At 44.2% G+C, this 21,617-nt stretch overlaps 1 protein-coding gene across 1 annotated transcript in view; it reads right to left on the bottom strand.

Moving 5' to 3' along the window:
* The window catches only part of LOC308323759 (uncharacterized protein), a 90,905-nt gene that overhangs the window by 67,711 nt on the left and 1,577 nt on the right, over positions 1-21,617 (bottom strand). The window contains exon 2 of the mRNA XM_080775566.1: positions 19,720-19,895. Coding sequence (XP_080631692.1) covers positions 19,720-19,858 — 139 coding nt within the window. The 5' untranslated portion in view covers positions 19,859-19,895. The remainder of the gene's footprint in view (positions 1-19,719; positions 19,896-21,617) is intronic.

Raw genomic sequence — 21,617 nt, 5'->3', positions numbered from 1 at the left:
GCTAGTATGTCGCAGGGACTTATACCCCCCAATCCAACCCTTGATGCTGAGTGTCAAGCAGGGAGGCATTGGGTCCCATTTTTACAGTCTTTGGTATATGACCCGGCCGGGGATCGAACCGCGACCTCAAGGGCGGACACTCTAACCACAAGGCCACTGAGCTGGTGTCAAGGACCCAAAAAAATGATTTGTAATTGGCCGCCGACCCCCCGTCTGAAAAGATTTGAGTTAAAAACGTTCGCTCTGAAAGAATATATATCAAAGTCAAAGATTTGTGCCACATTTTCAAGATTTTTTTCATATAGCGTGGCACTCGGTGCTGCGCTATGGTTCTCTCTGGTTCAAGGCCTCTCTCTCTCTCTCTCTCTCTCTCTCTCTCCCTAAACCATAACCTCCCACGGGGGCAGCACACCTAAACCTAACCTTAACCCATGTCTAACCAATGACTAGTCTAAACTAAGTATGCACCCCTGATAGGGTCACTGTACCTGTATCAGTGAGTGACAAATAAACCCTCTACAATGGGTTGTGTAGTTGTCTGTTGGTTTGTATAATTTAGGGCGGCCTATGTTGTTCTGTAAAAGTGGTGGTATTATTAGGGCTTGTTTGTTTGTGTGTGCCTCGACGGAGTGGGCGGTATAGAGTTTCTGCTATATCTGCGCACTGGTTGTGGGTGGGTGGGTGGGCCGGTCTGGGCCAAATTCACGCGAAAATGCCCGGGCCGAATTTTTGTCCCAGTCCAGCCCTGGGTCAAGGCCTCTCTCTCTCTCTCTCTCTCTCTGCCTCCCCAGGTTCCCTGGGTTCACGTCCTCGCGGTGTGCTATGTCGGTGCTGGCTCAGCTCCTGCTGTATGTACCGTATAGCCACAGATCCACTTAACACCTCCCAACACCTCCCACCCAGAAAATAGATCTGGATGACACCCAGCCCAGCCCAGCCCAGCCCAGCCAGGGGGGCTGGGCTGACTGGTGCTTTAACCGTTTCAGTTCATAGGACGCACCTGTACGTCATAAGGATTCGAACCGAGAGGTGCCTTGGACGTCTGAGGACGTCCTAGCGCACCCTCAAAGATACGGGGCGAGATAAGAATATTCAGAATTTTTCTTATTATTATTTTTGGCATTTCGCTTTTCTCTTGTCGTATGCTAACGCTCTGTGCAACTATTAGCTTGTCATTGACTCCCATGTTAGCGCGGCGGAAAGAATGTCTCGTATCTCCTAATCCAGGGCGCTCTCCGTGGTGATGAATGGATCGATATGCTGGCGCTTCATTTCTGCTCCTCATCCGTCTCTCCCGCAAAATATGAACGCTTTTTGGATCATATATCGTATAAATTAAAATGATCGGGATGTCAAAGGTCAACTTTGTAAAGTCAACTTTTTTAAGAAAGTGTTTCCGGTTCATGGCTTTCAGAGTAAAAGCGATCAGACAACTCTGGCACCCCGGGAGCTTCTATTTTGATGCACTTCCGGCACTGATTGTGTTTTAAGCATTATGTTATGCTTTAGCTATTGAACAATAGCAGATATAGACAAAGAGAGAGAGAGATACCTCTATATAGATCTAACTATTAATTCTAGAGATGTCCGACTTCCGTATAGCCCTGCATGTGCAACAAGATGGCTGCTCGCTTATGAAGCCATCTCCCAACGTTACGGTGCGGGTTACGGTGCGGGTTACGGTGCGTGTTACGGTGCGTGTTACGGTGCGTGTTACTGTGCGTGTTACGGACTGAAGCCTAGAGGCTCATTATTACGTCTAACCTTTTTGTCATTTAACTTAAAATAATACAAACACAAAAATATATATGTATACCACATATACAGGTTTTCAAACAAGACAGTTCATGTGTCTTATTTCTACTGAACAATGTAATATTCAAGTAAAAAAAAAATAATAATAAGTTACTCATGCACGATTTCCGACATGCACGTAAATGCGTGTCTCTGGGAGATACAAACAAACGCTACATGCCCGTCGCCCGACCTGTGTGTGTGTGTGCGTGTGCGTGCGTGCGTGTGTGTGTGTGTGTGTGTGTGTGTCTGTGTGTGTGTCTGTGTGTGTGCGTGCGTGTGTGTGCGTGTGTGTGTGTGTGTGTCTGTGTGTGTGTTTGTGTGTGCGTGCGTGTGTGTGTGTGTGTGTGTGAGAGATTAGCGGTGGATCAACAAGGGTATCACTTCTTTCTACCACCTCTGCCATCTGCTTCGTGGACCACTTGGGGGTCCACGGACCACCTGCCTTCAAAATGTATCAATCATAGGCAGACGGCCCAGGCGGTGGCGTATAACCGTCTGGGCACCCGAGTGGTTAATCCAGTCGCAGTGTGCCGCGGGTTCGACCCCCGAGCCCCACACGGCCTTCACTGCATGTCTTTCCCCCCCCCCCATCTCTCTCTCCCGTTTCCTGTCAGCCTACGGTCTGTCCCTTCAAAAAAACAATAAAAGGCGTAAGCCGCAAAAAAATCATAGGCAGACACACAATGAATTACAGTATACTTAGATTAAGACTTAGAGTCAAGCCTGTTTTCTTAAATGCGTGACGAACTTGTAAATATGTAAATGGTAAATGGTGCATTTATATAGCCGCTTTACATAGACTGTGCATTACATTCACACATTCACACACCGATTGCGGCAGAAGCCATGCAAGGTACCAAACAACCCCACCCAGGCAGCGGTGGCCCAACGGATTGCGGAGCGGTCTTGATACCGGAAAGGTCGCCAGTTCGAATCAGCGGTCCGACACGTTAAAAATTACCACCGCTGAAGTGCCCTTTATGGACAAGGCATTGAACCACTACCATGACATGTTCTATGAAATGAGCAGGGCCTGGCTGTAAACAAGTATCTGATGCTTAGTCCAGTTACCCTGGGTAAACATAGTACCTTTCCTTTCCTTAGTCCAGTTACCCTGGGTAAACATAGTACCTTTCCTTTCCTTAGTCCAGTTACCCTGGGTAAACATAGTACCTTTCCTTTCCTTAGTCCAGTTACCCTGGGTAAACATAGTACCTTTCCTTTCCTTAGTCCAGTTACCCTGGGTAAACATAGTACCTTTCCTTTCCTTAGTCCAGTTACCCTGGGTAAACATAGGACCTTTCCTTTCCTTAGTCCAGTTACCCTGGGTAAATATAGTACCTTTCCTTTCCTTAGTCCAGTTACCCTGGGTAAATATAGTACCTTTCCTTTCCTTAGTCCAGTTACCCTGGGTAAACATAGTACCTTTCCTTTCCTTAGTCCAGTTACCCTGGGTAAATATAGTACCTTTCCTTTCCTTAGTCCAGTTACCCTGGGTAAACATAGTACCTTTCCTTTCCTTAGTCCAGTTACCCTGGGTAAACATAGTACCTTTCCTTTCCTTAGTCCAGTTACCCTGGGTAAACATAGTACCTTTCCTTTCCTTAGTCCAGTTACCCTGGGTAAATATAGTACCTTTCCTTTCTTTAGTCCAGTTACCCTGGGTAAATATAGTACCTTTCCTTTCCTTAGTCCAGTTACCCTGGGTAAATATAGTACCTTTCCTTTCCTTTCCCCACATTTTGGGGTTCAGTGTCTTGCCCAAGGACACTTCGCCGGGATTCGAACCGCCGACCCATGGATCATTGGACGACCTGCTCTACCTCCTGAGCCACAGTCGCCACCTATATATTTATGTATGTATTTATGATCAACACCATGTCCAACCGACACCAAATCTGCATTACTGTACATATTGAAGGGTCTCTCTAGAAGAAGGAGAACCGTGAAGTCATACCATTGAAACTTATAAAGTAATACAGTAGCTGAAAACCTCACCAGATGAACTCAACGCATGAATTTGAACCATATAGTTTTGCGGGAAAACGCCATTTTTCCACCCCACACATTCCCCTCTCCTGGGTCGGTCCTCCTGACAAATAATACCCTCCGGAAAGGCCGGGCGACAAGCACACACCTGGCCATTTCTCCAAATTGCACTAGTGGGTATTTTCTTTCATGGAGTGACTAAACAGCTGTGCTTTCCCCAGCTGCTATACGTATACTTTGGTATTATGTACTGTATGTCAACATGGTGGCATTAAAGGAGAATTCCATACTAAAAGGCTTTCTTACCTTTCTTTGTCTTTCGTCGTTACGTCCCCACCAAAGAGGTCCAGGTGTTATTTTGTGCAAAAGCTCCTTATTGGCTATTTCCCCTACCATAAGCCCTAAATGAATTGCATTGAAGTAAATGGGAATTGAATGGGGCTATGGGGTGTTGTGCTAATTTGCTTATTTCCATCTCTCAAAATTATAATTTCTTTGTATATATCCTCTCTTCATAATGTAAATAATATCCCAAGCGGCAACACTTTACTACTTCTTTCGATGGAAATAAGCGAACTAGCACAACACCCCATAGCCCCATTCAATGCAATGCAATTCATTGAGGGCTTATGGTAGGGGAAAATAGCCAATGAGGAGTTTTTTGCACGAAAAAAAACACCTGGACCTCTTTGGTGGGGACGTAACAACTACAAAGAAAGGTAAGAAAGATAAGAAAGCCTTCTAGCGTGGAATTCTCCTTTAACCATCAGCGTCATAGCCTTTCCCCCATTGCCCTGTGTGGCTTTTCACCAAAACAATGTCATCTCTCTGAATAAAACATGCCGCACAGAAACACAGACTTGCCAAAGAACGCACGTGCGTGCACGGCACGTGCGCACAGTTTCTGCAACCTAAACTAAACAAACAGATTCTTAAACCACACACACACACACACACACACACACACACACACACACACACACACACACACACACACACACACACACACACACACATGTTCCTCCTCACAGAGATGTGTGCTCCACTGAGTGCATCTTTCTAGTTTTATGCATGCAGTTCAGGTGTGAATCTTTCATTGTGAAATCATCATTAGGACATTTCAAAGAAATCACAGTTAAGCTGAATAATTATAACCATTTCTGGCAGTTGTTGTTTTTTGCACTATGAATAGCACTTGCTTTTTTACACTTTTAACACAACATTTGAGTCAAGTCGTTTTCGTATGGGTTTGAATTTAACTTTTGCCGGAGTCACTTAAAAAGCCATTCTGGGCGGGAACCCCTTTTGGTGTTTTAACTAAGCATTATGTTATACTTAAATAAAAATAGCAGATCTACAAGCTCGTAGCGCGCCACCGAGTGGCGCGCTACGAGCTTGTAGATCTGCTATTTTAGAAAAGTCGTGAAAATGCGGCACAAATCTTTGAATATATATTCATTCAGAAGACTTTTTGTTTATTTCGACGTCAGGCCTAAATGGGTTCAGTACGACGCAAACCCCAACTAAACCTTGTATACACTGACACCAAGCTAGACAGGAACGCCCACAAACGTCACATCCGGTTTTAGCCCGGGGTAAGAATTTTCTATGGCTGCCAATGCAACTTGGGTCCAATCCTTAATCACATAAGGACAAACATCTATGCCGATAATATCTAACTCTAAAGGTAGCGTGCCTTGTCCACGGGGCAACAGATCTTTCAACGTATAGGCATTGCAAATACGTTTGATAATCGCTACTCCACGCATTATTGTTTTGAATTAATGCCGCAAATTGCACTGCAGTGAACGAGAGCAAATCACAACTTCCCCCCCGGGGGTGGGCGGAGTCAAGGGCTTGACGCGCCTCGGTGTCAAGTGTATCCTTAGCCTCGGAAACCCAGACGTTTTTATTTCCAGGGAGAAAAAAAAAGTCTGGGTCTGAGTCCACTTCAATTCGGCATAGAGTAGCGCAAACATTGCTCACTCTCTGCTGATTTCTGATTGTCTGCACCTTTGTAAAATTGACATACACACGCACACATGTACACACACACACTCACACACTCCTCTCTCTCTCTCTCTGTCGCTCTAAGTAATTAGTCTCATGTCGCGCAGCTGCGCATAGTTTCTCCCGGCGGATCCTGCCGGGAGCTGCCCTATGCCATAAAAAGCATATAGGTGAGTTCCAGGCTAGTGTACGGTATCCTCAACCGACCTACCCTGCATGTGAACTGAAACAATCCTTTGCAATGTTGCAGGTTGAACAGTACCAGTAGGTCTACTTGGGGAATGTAAACCATGACGCCGATTCCAACTGCAAAGTATATAGCAAATAAAAATGAAACACAGCTCACATCTTGGCTAAACCGTATGGCAACGGCACTCCCATTTCCATTTACTTTGTGTGTGTGTGGTGAGGAACTCTGAGAACAGAGAAGACATAGAAGGTACAGGGCAAACACACACCGTGGCCACTAAGTACACACACCACACCATACATCGTGTGCATGGGAGCAGTACCCCCCCGTGGCCACCAGGCGCATGGGAGCAGTGTTGATTTATAGACCAATACGATGACGGAAGCCGTTCGTCGACTATACCCGTTTTCACTGACGAAAAACCGAATGGAAACTAAATTAAATCGAAACTACAGTAAGCTATGATGACTAAAAATGACTATTAAAACTAAGACTAAATATATTATATTGACAATTTTGTCTACAGATAAAAACTAAACTGGTATAGGAAGGCACTAGTGGACAAGAGATTCAGTAGCCTATAAAGGAAAAGTACACAAGTCATTTTACACTTGCAATCGGCAAGTGTACAAGTGTACAAGTGTACAAGTGTATCCTACTCACAGCTCACAACGTAGTCTACTAAATCAACTGTAGATTTAGTCGACTAAAACCATAATGATATTTAGTCGACTAAAACTCACTAGACTCACACTAAAACATTCCAGGTGACTAAATAAGGTGACTAAAACCAAATGAAAACCATTCAAAACACCACGACTAAAAACTAAAATCTAAATGTGCCGTCCAGATCAACAGTGCATGGGGGGAGGTATACGACAGACAACAACAGGTCTGGTCCACAAGATTCGACACACCACCAAGATACCCTGCATGTACCTGTCTAGATACTTCACTAAGATACCCTGCATGTACCTGTCTAGATACTTCACTAAGATACCCTGCATGTACCTGTCTAGATACTTCACCAAGATACCCTGCATGTACCTGTCTAGATACTTCACTAAGATACCCTGCATGTACCTGTCTAGATACTTCACTAAGATACCCTGCATGTACCTGTCTAGATACTTCACTAAGATACCCTGCATGTACCTGTCTAGATACTTCACCAAGATACCCTGCATGTACCTGTCTAGATACTTCACTAAGATACCCTGCATGTACCTGTCTAGATACTTCACTAAGATACCCTGCATGTACCTGTCTAGATACTTCACTAAGATACCCTGCATGTACCTGTCTAGATACTTCACTAAGATACCCTGCATGTACCTGTCTAGATACTTCACCAAGATACCCTGCATGTACCTGTCTAGATACTTCACCAAGATACCCTGCATGTACCTGTCTAGATACTTCACTAAGATACCCTGCATGTACCTGTCTAGATACTTCACTAAGATACCCTGCATGTACCTGTCTAGATACTTCCTTAATGCAAACGAAGTCCACACCCACAACACCAGAGGGAGTGCAACAACAAACCATGTACAACCCAGATTCGGCACAAACAAGGGACTACATTATTTTCGCACCTATGCCACCAAAATGTGGAACGCCCTACCAACAGTCATTAAGACATGTGAATCCCTTGACTCCTTCAAAACCGCTCTCAAAGGGCACCTATATGGACGGCTGCAATTCGAAACTGGCCCCTGTAAAATCAGCCCCCCCTTTTCCCCTCACTGTATATGTTTCTTTTACCTTTTTGCTTCCTTTATGATGAATTCCTGTTCTGTTCTTGACTATATAGAAGTGTCTATTTGTACGTCTCTAAATGTTTTGATGAATTGAACAAGGTGGACCCTGTTGTAAACAAGTGTGATGCTTAATTGGGTCGTCCACCTCACAGTCTTTGTATTGAGTTTGTGCTTGAAATGTACTGTAATTCTACAAACTGTTAATCAATATTTCAATCAATCAATCAATCAGGTATATATCTCCCACCTTGTCTTAGGCTCTGACAGGCCTGGCGCTCCAGCTCAAACCGTATCGTTTTCTTATCCATGGCTCTCCTGATTGGCTGAGGTCTGATAAAAGGGGTGGCGTCCATATGGTCCAGCATGGTCGACTCTCAAAGTCCAGAACGAACGAGAAATGAATTTCTCAGCGAGATGCTTTTTGATCAGCGGCTATGATCAAAAAAAAATACCATAATATGTAATGCGATAAATTATATGACATCCAAAACCGCTGCGAGATTTCCCTGCTATGCTATAATTATAGGGGCTGCGTTCACGTGAAGAAGTCGAGGTGCTGGACTGGCGTGAAGAAAAGTATTTGTTTTTAAAAAGGCACAAAAATGTCCAGTCACAAAATGCCAAAAAGCCCCAAAAAGAAAGAGAGAGAGAGAAAAAGCGGATGAGTACTATTATAGCTGAGGAATGGAGGAGGTTTGCCTTTTAGGAGAAAATGACAGAAAATGTTTAAATAATGTCGTGGGATCAAAACACGGCGTTTCCTCAAACAGCACCAAAAACACGTGGTCTTCCTCCTTCAAAGAACATCTGAGCAGATATCTCCCCGTTTGGAATTTCTTCCTGAACAAAATAAATACATAATAAAACTAAAATAAAGGAGCCTCTCTGCAGTGTGAAATAATAATAATAATAATAAAGGCCAAAAAGTGGTCAGAGAAGACAGTAACTAACTATACAGTAACTTAGTTTGAAGGAGGAATAACAAGCTATACGAATAATACACCTTCAAAAGAGCTGCTACACTGTATCTGCTGCAAGGAGGGAGAGCAGGAGGGAGAGCAGGAGGTGTGTGCGCATGTATGTGCGTCGGAGGTATGTGTGTGTGCATGCGTGCGTGCGTGCGTGCGTCCGTATGTGTGTGTGTGTGTGTGTGTGTGTGTGTGTGTGTGTGTGTGTGTGTGTGTGTGTGTGTGTGTGCGTGCGTCCGTATGTGTGTGTGTGTGTGTGTGTGTGTGTGTGTGTGCGTGCTAGATGTCTGTGAAACCGTGATCAGGCAGTCTGTCACAGCTGTTGCTCAACTCTGTCATCCTGCCGCTGACAGACGAGGGCAGGCGCACATAAAAAAAAAAAACGCACGCCAGCGCTTGTTGTAGCACACACACACACACACACACACACAGGTCACGCACACGCCCACCGGTCACACACACGCCCAGCCGCTCGCTCACTGGGGGCCGGCCGGCCCGGAGCCCCCCCCCCCCCCCCCCCCTTTTCCTTGGAACCAAATTCCTTCCACTTTGCACGTCTGATCTCAGATCAGTGGTGTCAACAACGCTGTTGAAGGAGCACCTGGTCCTGCGTGGGCCCCGATCTCTGGAGACGACACGACCAGGCCCTGGAATCCCTCAAATTAACACACACTCAGGTGAGAATTAGGGCCCTTAATGTTAACACACACTCAGGTGAGAATTAGGGCCCTTAATGTTCAGTGGAAACACACACTCAGGTGAGAATTAGGGCCCTTAAATTAACACGCACTCAGGTGAGAATTAGGGCCCTTAATGTTAACACACACTCAGGTGAGAATTAGGGCCCTTAATGTTCAGTGGAAACACACACTCAGGTGAGAATTAGGGCCCTTAAATTAACACGCACTCAGGTGAGAATTAGGGCCCTTAATGTTAACACACACTCAGGTGAGAATTAGGGCCCTTAATGTTAACACACACTCAGGTGAGAATTAGGGCCCTTAATGTTAACACACACTCAGGTGAGAATTAGGGCCCTTAAATTAGGGCCCTTAATGTTCAGTGGAAACACACACTCAGGTGAGAATTAGGGCCCTTAAATTAACACACACTCAGATGAGAATTAGGGCCCTTAAATTAACACACACTCAGGTGAGAATTAGGGCCCTCAAATTAACACACACTCAGGTGAGAATTAGGGCCCTTAAATTAACACACACTCAGGTGAGAATTAGGGCCCTCAAATTAACACACACTCAGGTGAGAATTAGGGCCCTTAATGTTCAGTGGAAACACACACTCAGGTGAGAATTAGGGCCCTTAATGTTCAGTGGAAACACACACTCAGGTGAGAATTAGGGCCCTTAATGTTCAGTGGAAACACACACTCAGGTGAGAATTAGGGCCCTTAATGTTAACACACACTCAGGTGAGAATTAGGGCCCTTAATGTTCAGTGGAAACACACACTCAGGTGAGAATTAGGGCCCTTAATGTTAACACACACTCAGGTGAGAATTAGGGCCCTTAAATTAACACACACTCAGGTGAGAATTAGGGCCCTTAAATTAACACACACTCAGGTGAGAATTAGGGCCCTTAAATTAACACACACTCAGGTGAGAATTAGGGCCCTTAAATTAACACACACTCAGGTGAGAATTAGGGCCCTTAATGTTCAGTGGAAAGCTCATATAGCCACGCTCGTTGCACAACGCCAGTGAACGATACATCATGGCTTTATGAGTTCACGTTATATTGCATGTCTTTGTCTGTAGTCTATAGTCTTGTTCCTCATCAGTCTTGCCCGCTTGTCAGCATGAACTCCACCCAAAGCTCCCTTTTGTTGACAGTTTCATTCATCCCCGTCACCCAAAGGGTCTGCCAGGGGATGGCCACGTCAGATAATAATTATGACATGGCATTTAACGGGGGAGGAAGAGGGGGGGGGAACCCTTTCAAGGTGAAAGCGGTAAGCGGCCTTTTTCTCATCTCGTCAGTTAGCGTTAAAACGAACATCAGACAGAATGATGCAGGTGGTGATGTACAGAAGTTGAAAGTAAATTAAGTACATTTACTAAGTAGCAAAAAAAACAACAACGAAGAGTAAGGGGGGGGGGGGGGGGAAGTCCTGCCTCGTTGTCTGGGCCAGCCAATGGGCCAGCTGGGCCCAAACGGATCTAGAAAGATGGCGATGTACAATTCAAGGACTGACTGGCTTCATCTTACGTCAATATCAGAACCGGAGAACGCTTTGTCCATTATTTTTTACAGTCTATGGTCTTCACCCCATAGCTGAGACACACTGTCACAGCTGCTCCAAAGTAGAGCCTGCTGTGTCAGCCTATGAACTTTGCTAACACATGGTCACATGACCAACACACTGACCTGTGACCCTTTTTTTCCACACCTCCAGGTTGAAAGGCAGGAACACAGATGCCTGTCACATGACCATGGCCTGCATGAACCTTCTTCACCTATAGGAGCAGTATGTTCATTTCGACAGCAAATTGTGTGCGATTTGAGTCATTAGTCTTTTGAATTTGGATTTCATTCATAAAATAAAATGAAACTTTTCAGCTGTATAGTCTAGTTTCAGTCGACTATATCATAAGATTTTAGTCGACACTAAAATGTATACAGTTGATTTTGTCGTCAAAAGAAAATATTTTGGCAGGCCTTGATGTCACGGCTGATTTTACACTTACGGTATAGTTGCATGCAGAAAATATCTACAAGCTCAGAATGCAAACAAGCATAAAATGAGGATCTCATCTCCACCAACATGTTAGCCTAATTCATATTTGTTGACTAAATTGTCAGTATACTTAGTCTTACTTTTAGTCATCATAGCTTACGTTACAGTAGCTTTTATTTAGGTATAGTTTTCCTCCGTGAAAAAAGGTAGTCTGCAAACATTTACACCGCCAATAGGAGAAGTGGTACAGGAGACGTCAGTGACATCAATCGTGTTTTATTATTTCATTTCATTACAATAAAAATCATAAAACTGGCACCATGCAGAATCTTGCTCGGAGGGTTAAAATTAACCTAAAAACGTGCTCATTTTGTGGAGGTCTTTAGCCAAGTAGCAAAGCAAAACCATGTTTACCCAGGGTAACTGGACTAAGGAAAGGAAAGGTACTATGTTTACCCAGGGTAACTGGACTAAGGAAAGGAAAGGTACTATGTTTACCCAGGGTAACTGGACTAAGGAAAGGAAAGGTACCATGTTTACCCAGGGTAACTGGACTAAGGAAAGGAAAGGTACTATGTTTACCCAGGGTAACTGAACTAAGGAAAGGAAAGGTACCATGTTTACCCAGGGCAACTGGACTAAGGAAAGGAAAAGTACCATGTTTACCCAGGGTAACTGGACTAAGGAAAGGAAAGGTACTATGTTTACCCAGGGTAACTGGACTAAGGAAAGGAAAGGTACCATGTTTACCCAGGGTAACTGGACTAAGGAAAGGAAAAGTACTATGTTTACCCAGGGTAACTGGACTAAGGAAAGGAAAGGTACTATATTTACCCAGGGTAACTGGACTAAGGAAAGGAAAGGTACCATGTTTACCCAGGGTAACTGGACTAAGGAAAGGAAAGGTACTATATTTACCCAGGGTAACTGGACTAAGCTCAAGAACTTGTTTACAGCCAGGCCCTGCTCATAGAACATTTCATGGTAGAGGTTCAATGCCTTGCTCAAGGGCACTTCAGCTGTGGTAATTTTAACGTGCCGGTCCGGGGATACGAACGAACTAGCGACCTTCCGGTATCAAGACCGCTCCGCAAACCGTTCGGCCACCGCTGCCCCACACAAGTGTGTGTGTGTGTGTGTGTGTGTGTGTGTGTGTGTGTGTGTGTGTGTGTGTGTGTGCGTGGCTACATTTCCATCACAGTCTCCTCTTTCGCTGGACCTCCTAGTGAAAGCCACATGCATGACCCATAACATGCATAACATGCATAACATATCTAGTTACCCCTGTAGAAGACGATAGGGAGGTATTCAAGGATTCTTACAAAAGGGAATGGCTGTGATGCCACTGGAGGAAATTATAAAGATAATGAGAAGGTCAGAGGTGACCGTCTGAAGCAGCTGCTGTTTAACGCACTAACTAGTGTGTGAACGTATGCGCCAACGTGTTTAGCGGTTTCGGATGTTATCAGAGGATTTAATCTCCGTCATCAGCCATTATCAAGACCATGCAAATAGGGTAGGTAGTACCTCACAAAAAACATGCAGTAATCCTGGTCTCTAAACGCCTGATGGAGGGGAAAGAACTGGTTGGAATAACGTGTTCCTTCCACGCGCTACGTCCAACCAGGGAAACTCCCACCTGTCAGGTGTAAAGGAGCAACTTGGACACTCAGGCATGAAGGAAGCATCACCTTCACTTAATGCGGCCCTCAGGTTAATGTCAGAATACTGATATAGTATTGGTTTCAGCTTGTTTACAATTCCACAACATGCAAACATGACCCGCTTTAAATTACTCACAGTCTGAATGAGTAGCTCATTGCTTCAACACAAGTATAATTAAAAGGCATTTGAAATGACATAAAAATGTTAATTTTCAGGATTCCAATTCAGAAATAGCAAAGATTCAGGATTTCAATTCGAATATATAGCAAAAATAGCCGATCTACAAGCTTTTTGAGCTTTTGCTAGGACCCTAGGGAGTGAGTGTGTAAATATAGTGGCCCTCTCCATCGTCAAAGTTGCCCCTGTTACCCCTGCTCTATATGGACACCTTATTCGTTTACCCTCGTTTGCCCCGTAGTATTTTATTATTGTTTCTTGGATGCACCGTGCCTTTAACCTGACTTTGCCAGCTGGGGGCGGTATTGGGTAACCATGTTCCCCAACACCACATCCATCTGGAATCTCGCAGGGAGTTGAGCTATAACGCCGAACCGCTCCGTACCGAACCAATCAGCGTGAGCTAAGGGCGGGATATGTGCGAAACCGGATGTGAAGCTATACAGACACGTCAATATGATTGGTTGCGTTTGCACGCCCACACGGTGATAGACAGACGGTCCCATCCAATCATCTACCGAGTATCTTGAAAATCGAATTTGCTTCCGCGATCCCAGATCCCAATAAGCTGTGAAACAAACATGTGTAGCAAGCTTCTTGGATCTGGCCTGGTCACCGTGATCTGGTCCCCGTGCCTTTCCTTCTGCCTTGTTTCTATATACTGTATACTACAGTACTTTTTATTTGTCCTATCCTTATTTTTCTTATCCTTACGTATGTATGTTGTAACCTTAACCGCCTCTGGGCAACCGATTCCCCCCCCCCGGTGGGATAATAAAGGTATCTATTTGAAACGGGTTACATGTTACAGGGTGTTTACATGGGTGTGTGTGTGCGTGTGTGTGTGTGTGTGTGTGTGTGTGTGTGTGTGTGTGTGTGTGTGTGTGCATGTGTGTTGGTCAAAAACCTGTCTCAACCCTTAACCCATTTTGGTGTTAGCATCATGTCGTGCTTTAGCTATTGAAAAATAGCAGATCTACAAGCTCATAGCGCGCCACCAAGTGGCGCCCTACGAGCTTGTGTAGGTCTGCTATCTTTTGAAAAATCGAAGAGCGACTGACATAGAAGACATTTTTAAGAATCTGATCTCAGGTCAGAATGGGTTAAGTACCCAGCAACAACCCCGCTGACGTCCCACATGACAACAAGGAAGTTCACTTATAGCTCCAGCATATAAAACAACACAGTTGTCCTCTCTTAAAAACTGACCAAGGTGAAGTCTTTGGATCTATACTTGTAATGCGGAGGGCATGTAATATATACTTGTAATGCGCAGGGCATGTAATATATACTTGTAATGCGGAGGGCATGTAATATATACTTGTAATGCGCAGGGCATGTAATCTATACTTGTAATGCGCAGGGCATGTAATATATACTTGTAATGCGCAGGGCATGTAATATATACTTGTAATGCGCAGGGCATGTAATATATACTTGTAATGCGCAGGGCATGTAATATATACTTGTAATGCGCAGGGCATGTAATATATACTTGTAATGCGCAGGGCATGTAATATATACTTGTAATGCGCAGGGCATGTAATCTATACTTGTAATGCGCAGGGCATGTAATATATACTTGTAATGCGCAGGGCATGTAATCTATACTTGTAATGCGCAGGGCATGTAATATATACTTGTAATGCGGAGGGCATGTAATATATACTTGTAATGCGCAGGGCATGTAATCTATACTTGTAATGCGCAGGGCATGTAATATATACTTGTAATGCGCAGGGCATGTAATCTATACTTGTAATGCGCAGGGCATGTAATCTATACTTGTAATGCGCAGGGCATGTAATATATACTTGTAATGCGGAGGCAGGGCATGCTAACGCCTGCCACTTCTGAACCTCCACTCTATTTAACCACTGGTGGAGTAAAAGTACTCACGTGTTTTACCTTGAGTAATAGTATCAATGCTGCAATGTAGAACTATATGGCCCGTTACAAGTAAAAGTTCGGAATTGAAAATGTTCTTGAGCTAAAGTCAACATGCCTCTCGTTCAAAATATGAAGAGAGCGATCATCAGCGACTTATATCGTAATCTTAGCGAGGTAAGCAAGCAAAGAATATGTCTCCCGAGTAAAAGCAGGCATATCTTCCCGGCACCCAAAGCTTCTAATTTGAAAGAAATCCCGGCGCTGTTAAGCTAACCTTAACCTGACTAAACCTATGATTGTGTTAAGCTAACCTTAACCTGACTAAACCCACGCCTAAACTCAACCATACTAACAGTATAATGTGTTGACAAACCAGGTCCCATCTAGGCTTGACCCTTGACCCCATTTCCTCATCAACTATAAACTTCTCCTGGCTTCAAAATGACAACTTCTGACCCTTAATTATTCCCTACCCTGCCTCTACTGTATGACCCCCCCCCCCCTTCACTGTCCCACATCTGCTCTACTTAATGAATTACATTTTTATAGCAGCTTTTCCAAGTGCTCAAAGCGCTTTACAACGGTCCATTCATTCATACATTGGGAGGTGAAGCGGCGAACAGTCGACGCCAGCGTCCTCACTTCCCACATTCACACACCAACGGTGGCATGAAGCTCACACCGACCGACTCAATGGAGGCAATGTAGGGTTCAGTGTCTTGCCCAAGGACACTTCCACATGTGGACAGGAGGAGGAGGAGCCGGGATTCAAACCGCCGACCCACAGGGATCATTGGACGACCTGCTCTACCTCCTGAGCCAACAGCCGCCACTTAAAGATCCTCCCCAACAGGTTATCTTAATTTCGACAAAATAACCCTCCCCCTACACTGCCTTTTCCCTTGTGATCCTGCCTATGCGGCAACAACCCTTGGCCCCCATTTTCCATTTTTGTTTTTTTCCTGACGAACCAAGAAATGCTGACCTGGCCTCTCCCTCCTCCTCCATTATCACCCCTCCCCCTCCTCCTCCTCCTCCTCCCCCTCTTAACCCCTGCACCCGGTCCCGTCATTGGTTTAAATAGCAGGGGCAGCTGGCCTGGCCCGCAGAGCTATATCCAGACACACTTCACCTGTGCACACTGAGGCTATGGTTACCAACAGACAGACAGACGCGCACGCACGCAAGCTAGCTAGCACAGCACATGCAGTAACACACAGCTAGTTACTATATACATAATAACCTGACTAGGCAGATATATACAGTACAGTACAGTACAGTACAGTACAGTCTGTGTTAACCCATTTAGACCAGAGTTAAAAAAAAACATTCACTTTAAAAGAATTATAATATTCAAAGATTTTGCGCCACATTTCTTTTAACGATTTTTCGAAAATAGCAGACCTACAAGCTATAGTAGCTTGTAGATCTGCTATTTTTCAATAGCTAAATTATAACATAATGTTCCAGACATCTCTTCACAGCTCTTTTATATACAATTGCAAACCCACTTTGTATGTGAAATATGAACTGCCATAAAGAAACAATTCATGTCATGAAGGGAACTTAAAACTCATCCAAGTTTGAAGGGGAACCAAACGTTGGCCCACTGAGTGGCTATACGCCAGTAGTACTCCTGAAATATGAATTTCATAATTCATATACAGTATGTACAGCTTGTTCATGCATTGGTGAAAAACAAAGAAAGACTCGAGCATGGTTATTATCAGGAAGGCTGGGTGTAGTGCTCGCTTTGACCAGAAGGTGGGAGCATTATGTCATGTAAGAGAAGACAAGACATAGCATGTTTTGCACTGACTGATTGCGCGCGCGCGCGCACACACACACACACACACACACACACACACACACACACACACACACACACACACACGCCTTGGTGTCTGCGGCAAAGTGCTTGAGTCAGGCTGAGGGCCAGCTTTCAAGAGCCGAGTGTATAATGCAATTTACTCTGAGTGAATCAACTCTTGAGTGTATCCATTCCTTTCAGCTTGTCATGCTGTGTGTCTGTGTACAGTACGTGTGTGTGTGTGTGTGTGTCTGTCAGCCTGTGTGTGTGTGTGTGTGTGTGTGTGTGTGTGTGTGTGTGTGTGTGTGTGTGTGTGTGTGTGTGTGTGTGTGTGCGCGTGCGTGCGGAAGAGAGCCGTTGCTGTTGAGAATGAGGTAATGCGAGGGACGGCCCGACATGTCAACAATGTAAACACTCCCAGCATGCAGTGCAACGGAGTTACGGACTTACTGTTTCACAAAATACATCTCTCTCTCTCTCTCTCTCTCTCTCTCTCTTATTACAAATGACCGAACTATACAATAAGCATACAATAAGGTCAGACTAAAGAGGTCCTTTGTCCACCAGTCGACCTTGAGGCTTAATCAGGAGTTGTAGTAGCCACGGGGTAATCTAAGCGGTGGATATTGCTCTTGTCTTCATGTCTTTATGTGTATGTAAATTGTCTTGTTCTTTGTGTTTATGTCAAATGTGTGTATATGTGTTCTGCATACTCGGCTGCTGTGTCTCAAGGCAAATTTCAGTGTGAACTGACAATAAAGTACTAAATCATATCATAATCATATCATTTCTGAGATCGGGATTTCCTGAAAGTTCATATAATGGCCTGTTGTGGCGCTGTCATTGGACCCAGAAAAACCCATAGCCCCATAGAAGTCCATGTATTTGGGCCCAACTTCACCTAGACTGTATTACCTTAATAAACATGGTCATGAATACTTTCTGCTTCCAGTCACTAGTTTAAAGTCTCATTTCTAATGTCATAATATTATTTTTGGAAAATTATGGTCCCATTTATTAAAAGAAATGACCATAAAGTCGCGTATGTTCTGAGGGGCGTGGCTACCGTTACAGTCTATGATAGGGATTCCCCACCCACTCGAGTCAAAATAAAAACCAACGGAGAAGAAGGGGGGGGGGAGTCCCGCCTCGTTGTCTGGGCCAGCCAATGGGCCAGCTGGGCCAAAAACGGATCTAGAAAGATGGCGACTTACAATACAAGGACTGACAGGCTTCATTTTACGTTCATGTTAGACCCGGAGAACGCTTTGTCCATATGTTTTACAGTCTATGGGTAGAGACTAGGCAACTTCAATCACGTGTTTGCTTAAACTAAAATGTGTTGAACAGATGCTGTATCGCTGCAGAGTGAACTACTTGATGTTTATTGGAATCAGTGTTGTTTTCGTGGACTAAGACTAAGACTAAATGGGACTAAAGACTAAATGTGTCTTATTCAAAAGACTAAGACTAAGACTAAATCTAAATATGCTGAAAAAAACATCACTGATTGGAATGTACAGAGTGAGGCTGGTCAGCGCAGCTGAAACAAGTGGATTGAAATGTAATTTTGTTCTACATTTCCAAAGTTGTTTATGAGCTGAAATATCGGCCTATTGTAAAAAGAAACGTGCATTATTGTGTGCAAATTGAAATGCCCAAAGGAATGGAGAGGGAAAACAAACTCTCTGCCTGATATCCGTGGGCTGAGCAAACTCTGCGGAGCATATTGGCTTAACTCATTCAGGCCTGACGTCGAAATGTATTAAATGTCTTTTTTTAAATGTCTTTTTTTCTGAAAAACCTCATGTTTCTATATCAGTGGTTCTCAATATTTCATGTCAAGGACCCCCAAAAATATATGAAATTGGCCGCCGACCCCCCCATCTGAAAATGTGTTGTTTCAGGGACCACCTCCCCCCAGAAGCAAAGATTTGAGTTAAAAACGTTCGCTTTGAAAGAGTATATATATTCAAAGCTTAGCACCTTGATTAAAGAAAATAGCAGACCTACAAGCTCGTAGCGCGCCACTCGGTGGCGCGCTATGAGCTTGTAGATCTGCTATTTTTCAATAGCTAAATTATAACAATGTTTAAAACACCAAAAGGGACTCCCGCAGAAAATGGGTTAAAAGCCAATATGCTGTGCAAAGCTTGTTGGCACAATTTAAAAAGGAAAGCAGTCATGGGTGAGAATGGAAGTATTGAGAAAGTAGGTAAAAATGCTTGATTTTGTGAGTCTGAAATAAAAGCACTAATTGCGTTACCTGCGAACCCGTGAGTGAATAATTATTGAACATTTATTGTTCAAAGAAAGTTTGCCGATAGTTAGACCTATACGCACATCCACACGGTACGATACTGAACTGATTACTAATAGAAGACGTCTTTTAGCTCACAAAATATGCTCCCAAATGATTTACAGTCTTGCCAGCCACCCCACATTGGCAGAGACTCATGGCAAGAGCACACTTCGCTGACGCAGATCTACAAGCTCGTAGCGCGGCACTTGGTGCCGCGCTACGAGCTTGTAGATCTGCGTCAGCTTGTAGATCTGCGTCAGCTTGTAGATCTGCGTCAGCTTGTAGATCTGCTATTTTTGAAAAATCGTGTAAAATGTTTGAATATATATTCTGTCGTGATTTAGAAGAATCTGGTCTCAGCAGATCTACAAGCTCACATAAGCTATGAACTTGTAGGTCTGCTATTTTTAACCCAAAATGGGTTAAGCATCTTTAAGGGCAGATGAGTATCGGTCACTCACCATTCTTCCTCTCCGTGATTGGCCACAGGTCGGGGGCTGGCTGCAGGGACAGCTCTTGCAGCTCATTGGCCACGGCCTCACTCTGAGGGCTGGGGGAGGAGTCATCTGATCCTGACCCGTCCCCTGATTGGGTCTCCATCGTTAGGGGGAGGAGAGAGGGACACTAATGGACAGACCTATAGGAAATGAACAAACACACATACATACATACGTTTGTATTTCTTCAAACTTACTTTAATTTGTTTGCGTTCAAAGAGTTCTGTAACTGTAAGGTTATAATATGCACACTCAAAACACTCAGAACATAAGATCATAACTTCATAAGATGCAAACACACTTTCACGCAAACGCATTAGATTACTCTGATGAAGACTGTAGGTCTGAAGCGTTAGTCATTTCTTTTTGTGATAGTGCACCTAAATAAAAGGCTTGAATTGTCCGTGCTGCCCGGGACCCAGACTAGTGAAAATGGCAGATCTACAAGCTCACATCGCATCGCTTCGCTTCACACCGCATTGTGAGCTTGTAGATCGCCTTTTTTTCACTACTTCTTAAACATCTATATTCTAATTTATGTAATTTCTTTGATTTCTTGATGAAATTACTGAAATAGTTTTAAATGTTTTGAAATAATAATAAAATAACAACAAATCACACCAGTGTGAAGTGAGGGGCGCTCTTATCATCATACATCATCATGACCGTAAAATAGACACTATGTCTATTTGCTCAGACACGTAACTGGACTAAGGAAAGGTACTATGTTTACCCAGGGTAACTGGACTAAGGAAAGGAAAGGTACTATGTTTACCCAGGGTAACTGGACTAAGGAAAGGAAAGGTACTATGTTTACCCAGGGTAACTGGACTAAGGAAAGGAAAGGTACTATGTTTACCCAGGGTAACTGGACTAAGGAAAGGACAGGTACTATGTTTACCCAGGGTAACTGGACTAAGGAAAGGAAAGGTACTATGTTTACCTAGGGTAACTGGACTAAGGAAAGGAAAGGTACTACGTTTACCCAGGGTAACTGGACTAAGGAAAGGAAAGGTACTATGTTTACCCTGCAGGGTAACTGGACTAAGCTCAATAACTTGTTTACAGCCAGGCCCTGCTCATAGAACATTTCATGGTAGGGGTTCAATGCCTTGTCCAAGGGCACTACTTCAGCGGTGGTAATTTTAACGTGCCGGTCCGGAGATACGAACTATAGCGACCTTCCGATATCAAGACCGCTCCGCAAACCGTTCGGCCACCGCTGCCTCCGATATTGGGGGCGGCAGTGGCTCAAGACAGGGGTAGAGTGGTCGGTAGAGCGGCTGGATGGGAACCGTGAGGTTCCCGGTTCGATTCCCGGGGCTCCCGCATGAGTCAGTATTGAAGTGTCCTTCAGCAAGATGACGCTGATCGAAACCCTTAACCCATTCTGACCGGGCACCCATTTTGGTGTTGGCATCATGTTATGCTTTAGCTATTGAAAAATAGCAGATCTACAAGCTCATATCGCGCCACCGAGTGGCGCGATACGAGCTTGTAGGTCTGCTATTTTTGAAAAATTCGAAGAACGACTGACATTTTTAGAATCTGATCTCAGGTCAGAATGGGCTCATCAGACCAGTAGTGTGTCCCGTGGAAACCTCGTATGAATCTGATCTCAGGTCAGAATGGGTTAACTGAGTCCTGACCGATGTGCAGGTTGGTGCCTCGCATGGTTCCCTCCGCCATCGGTGGATGAATGAGCACATGAATGGGTGAATGTATATAAGCACAATCTATGTAAAGCACTTTGGAGGAAGGCGCTAGTATATACATACAAATGCACCACAAATGGCCAATACCTCAAAGCAGCAACAAAAATATCTGCACATACTGTATGACATATCCCCTCATATTTTGGC

This window comes from Protomyctophum bolini (assembly GCF_963924005.1).
Source record: "Protomyctophum bolini genome assembly, chromosome: 11".
NCBI classification, from domain to species: Eukaryota; Metazoa; Chordata; class Actinopteri; order Myctophiformes; family Myctophidae; genus Protomyctophum; species Protomyctophum bolini.
Note: the sequence above shows the minus strand (reverse complement) of the source record. Positions and strands in the feature narration are given on the sequence as shown.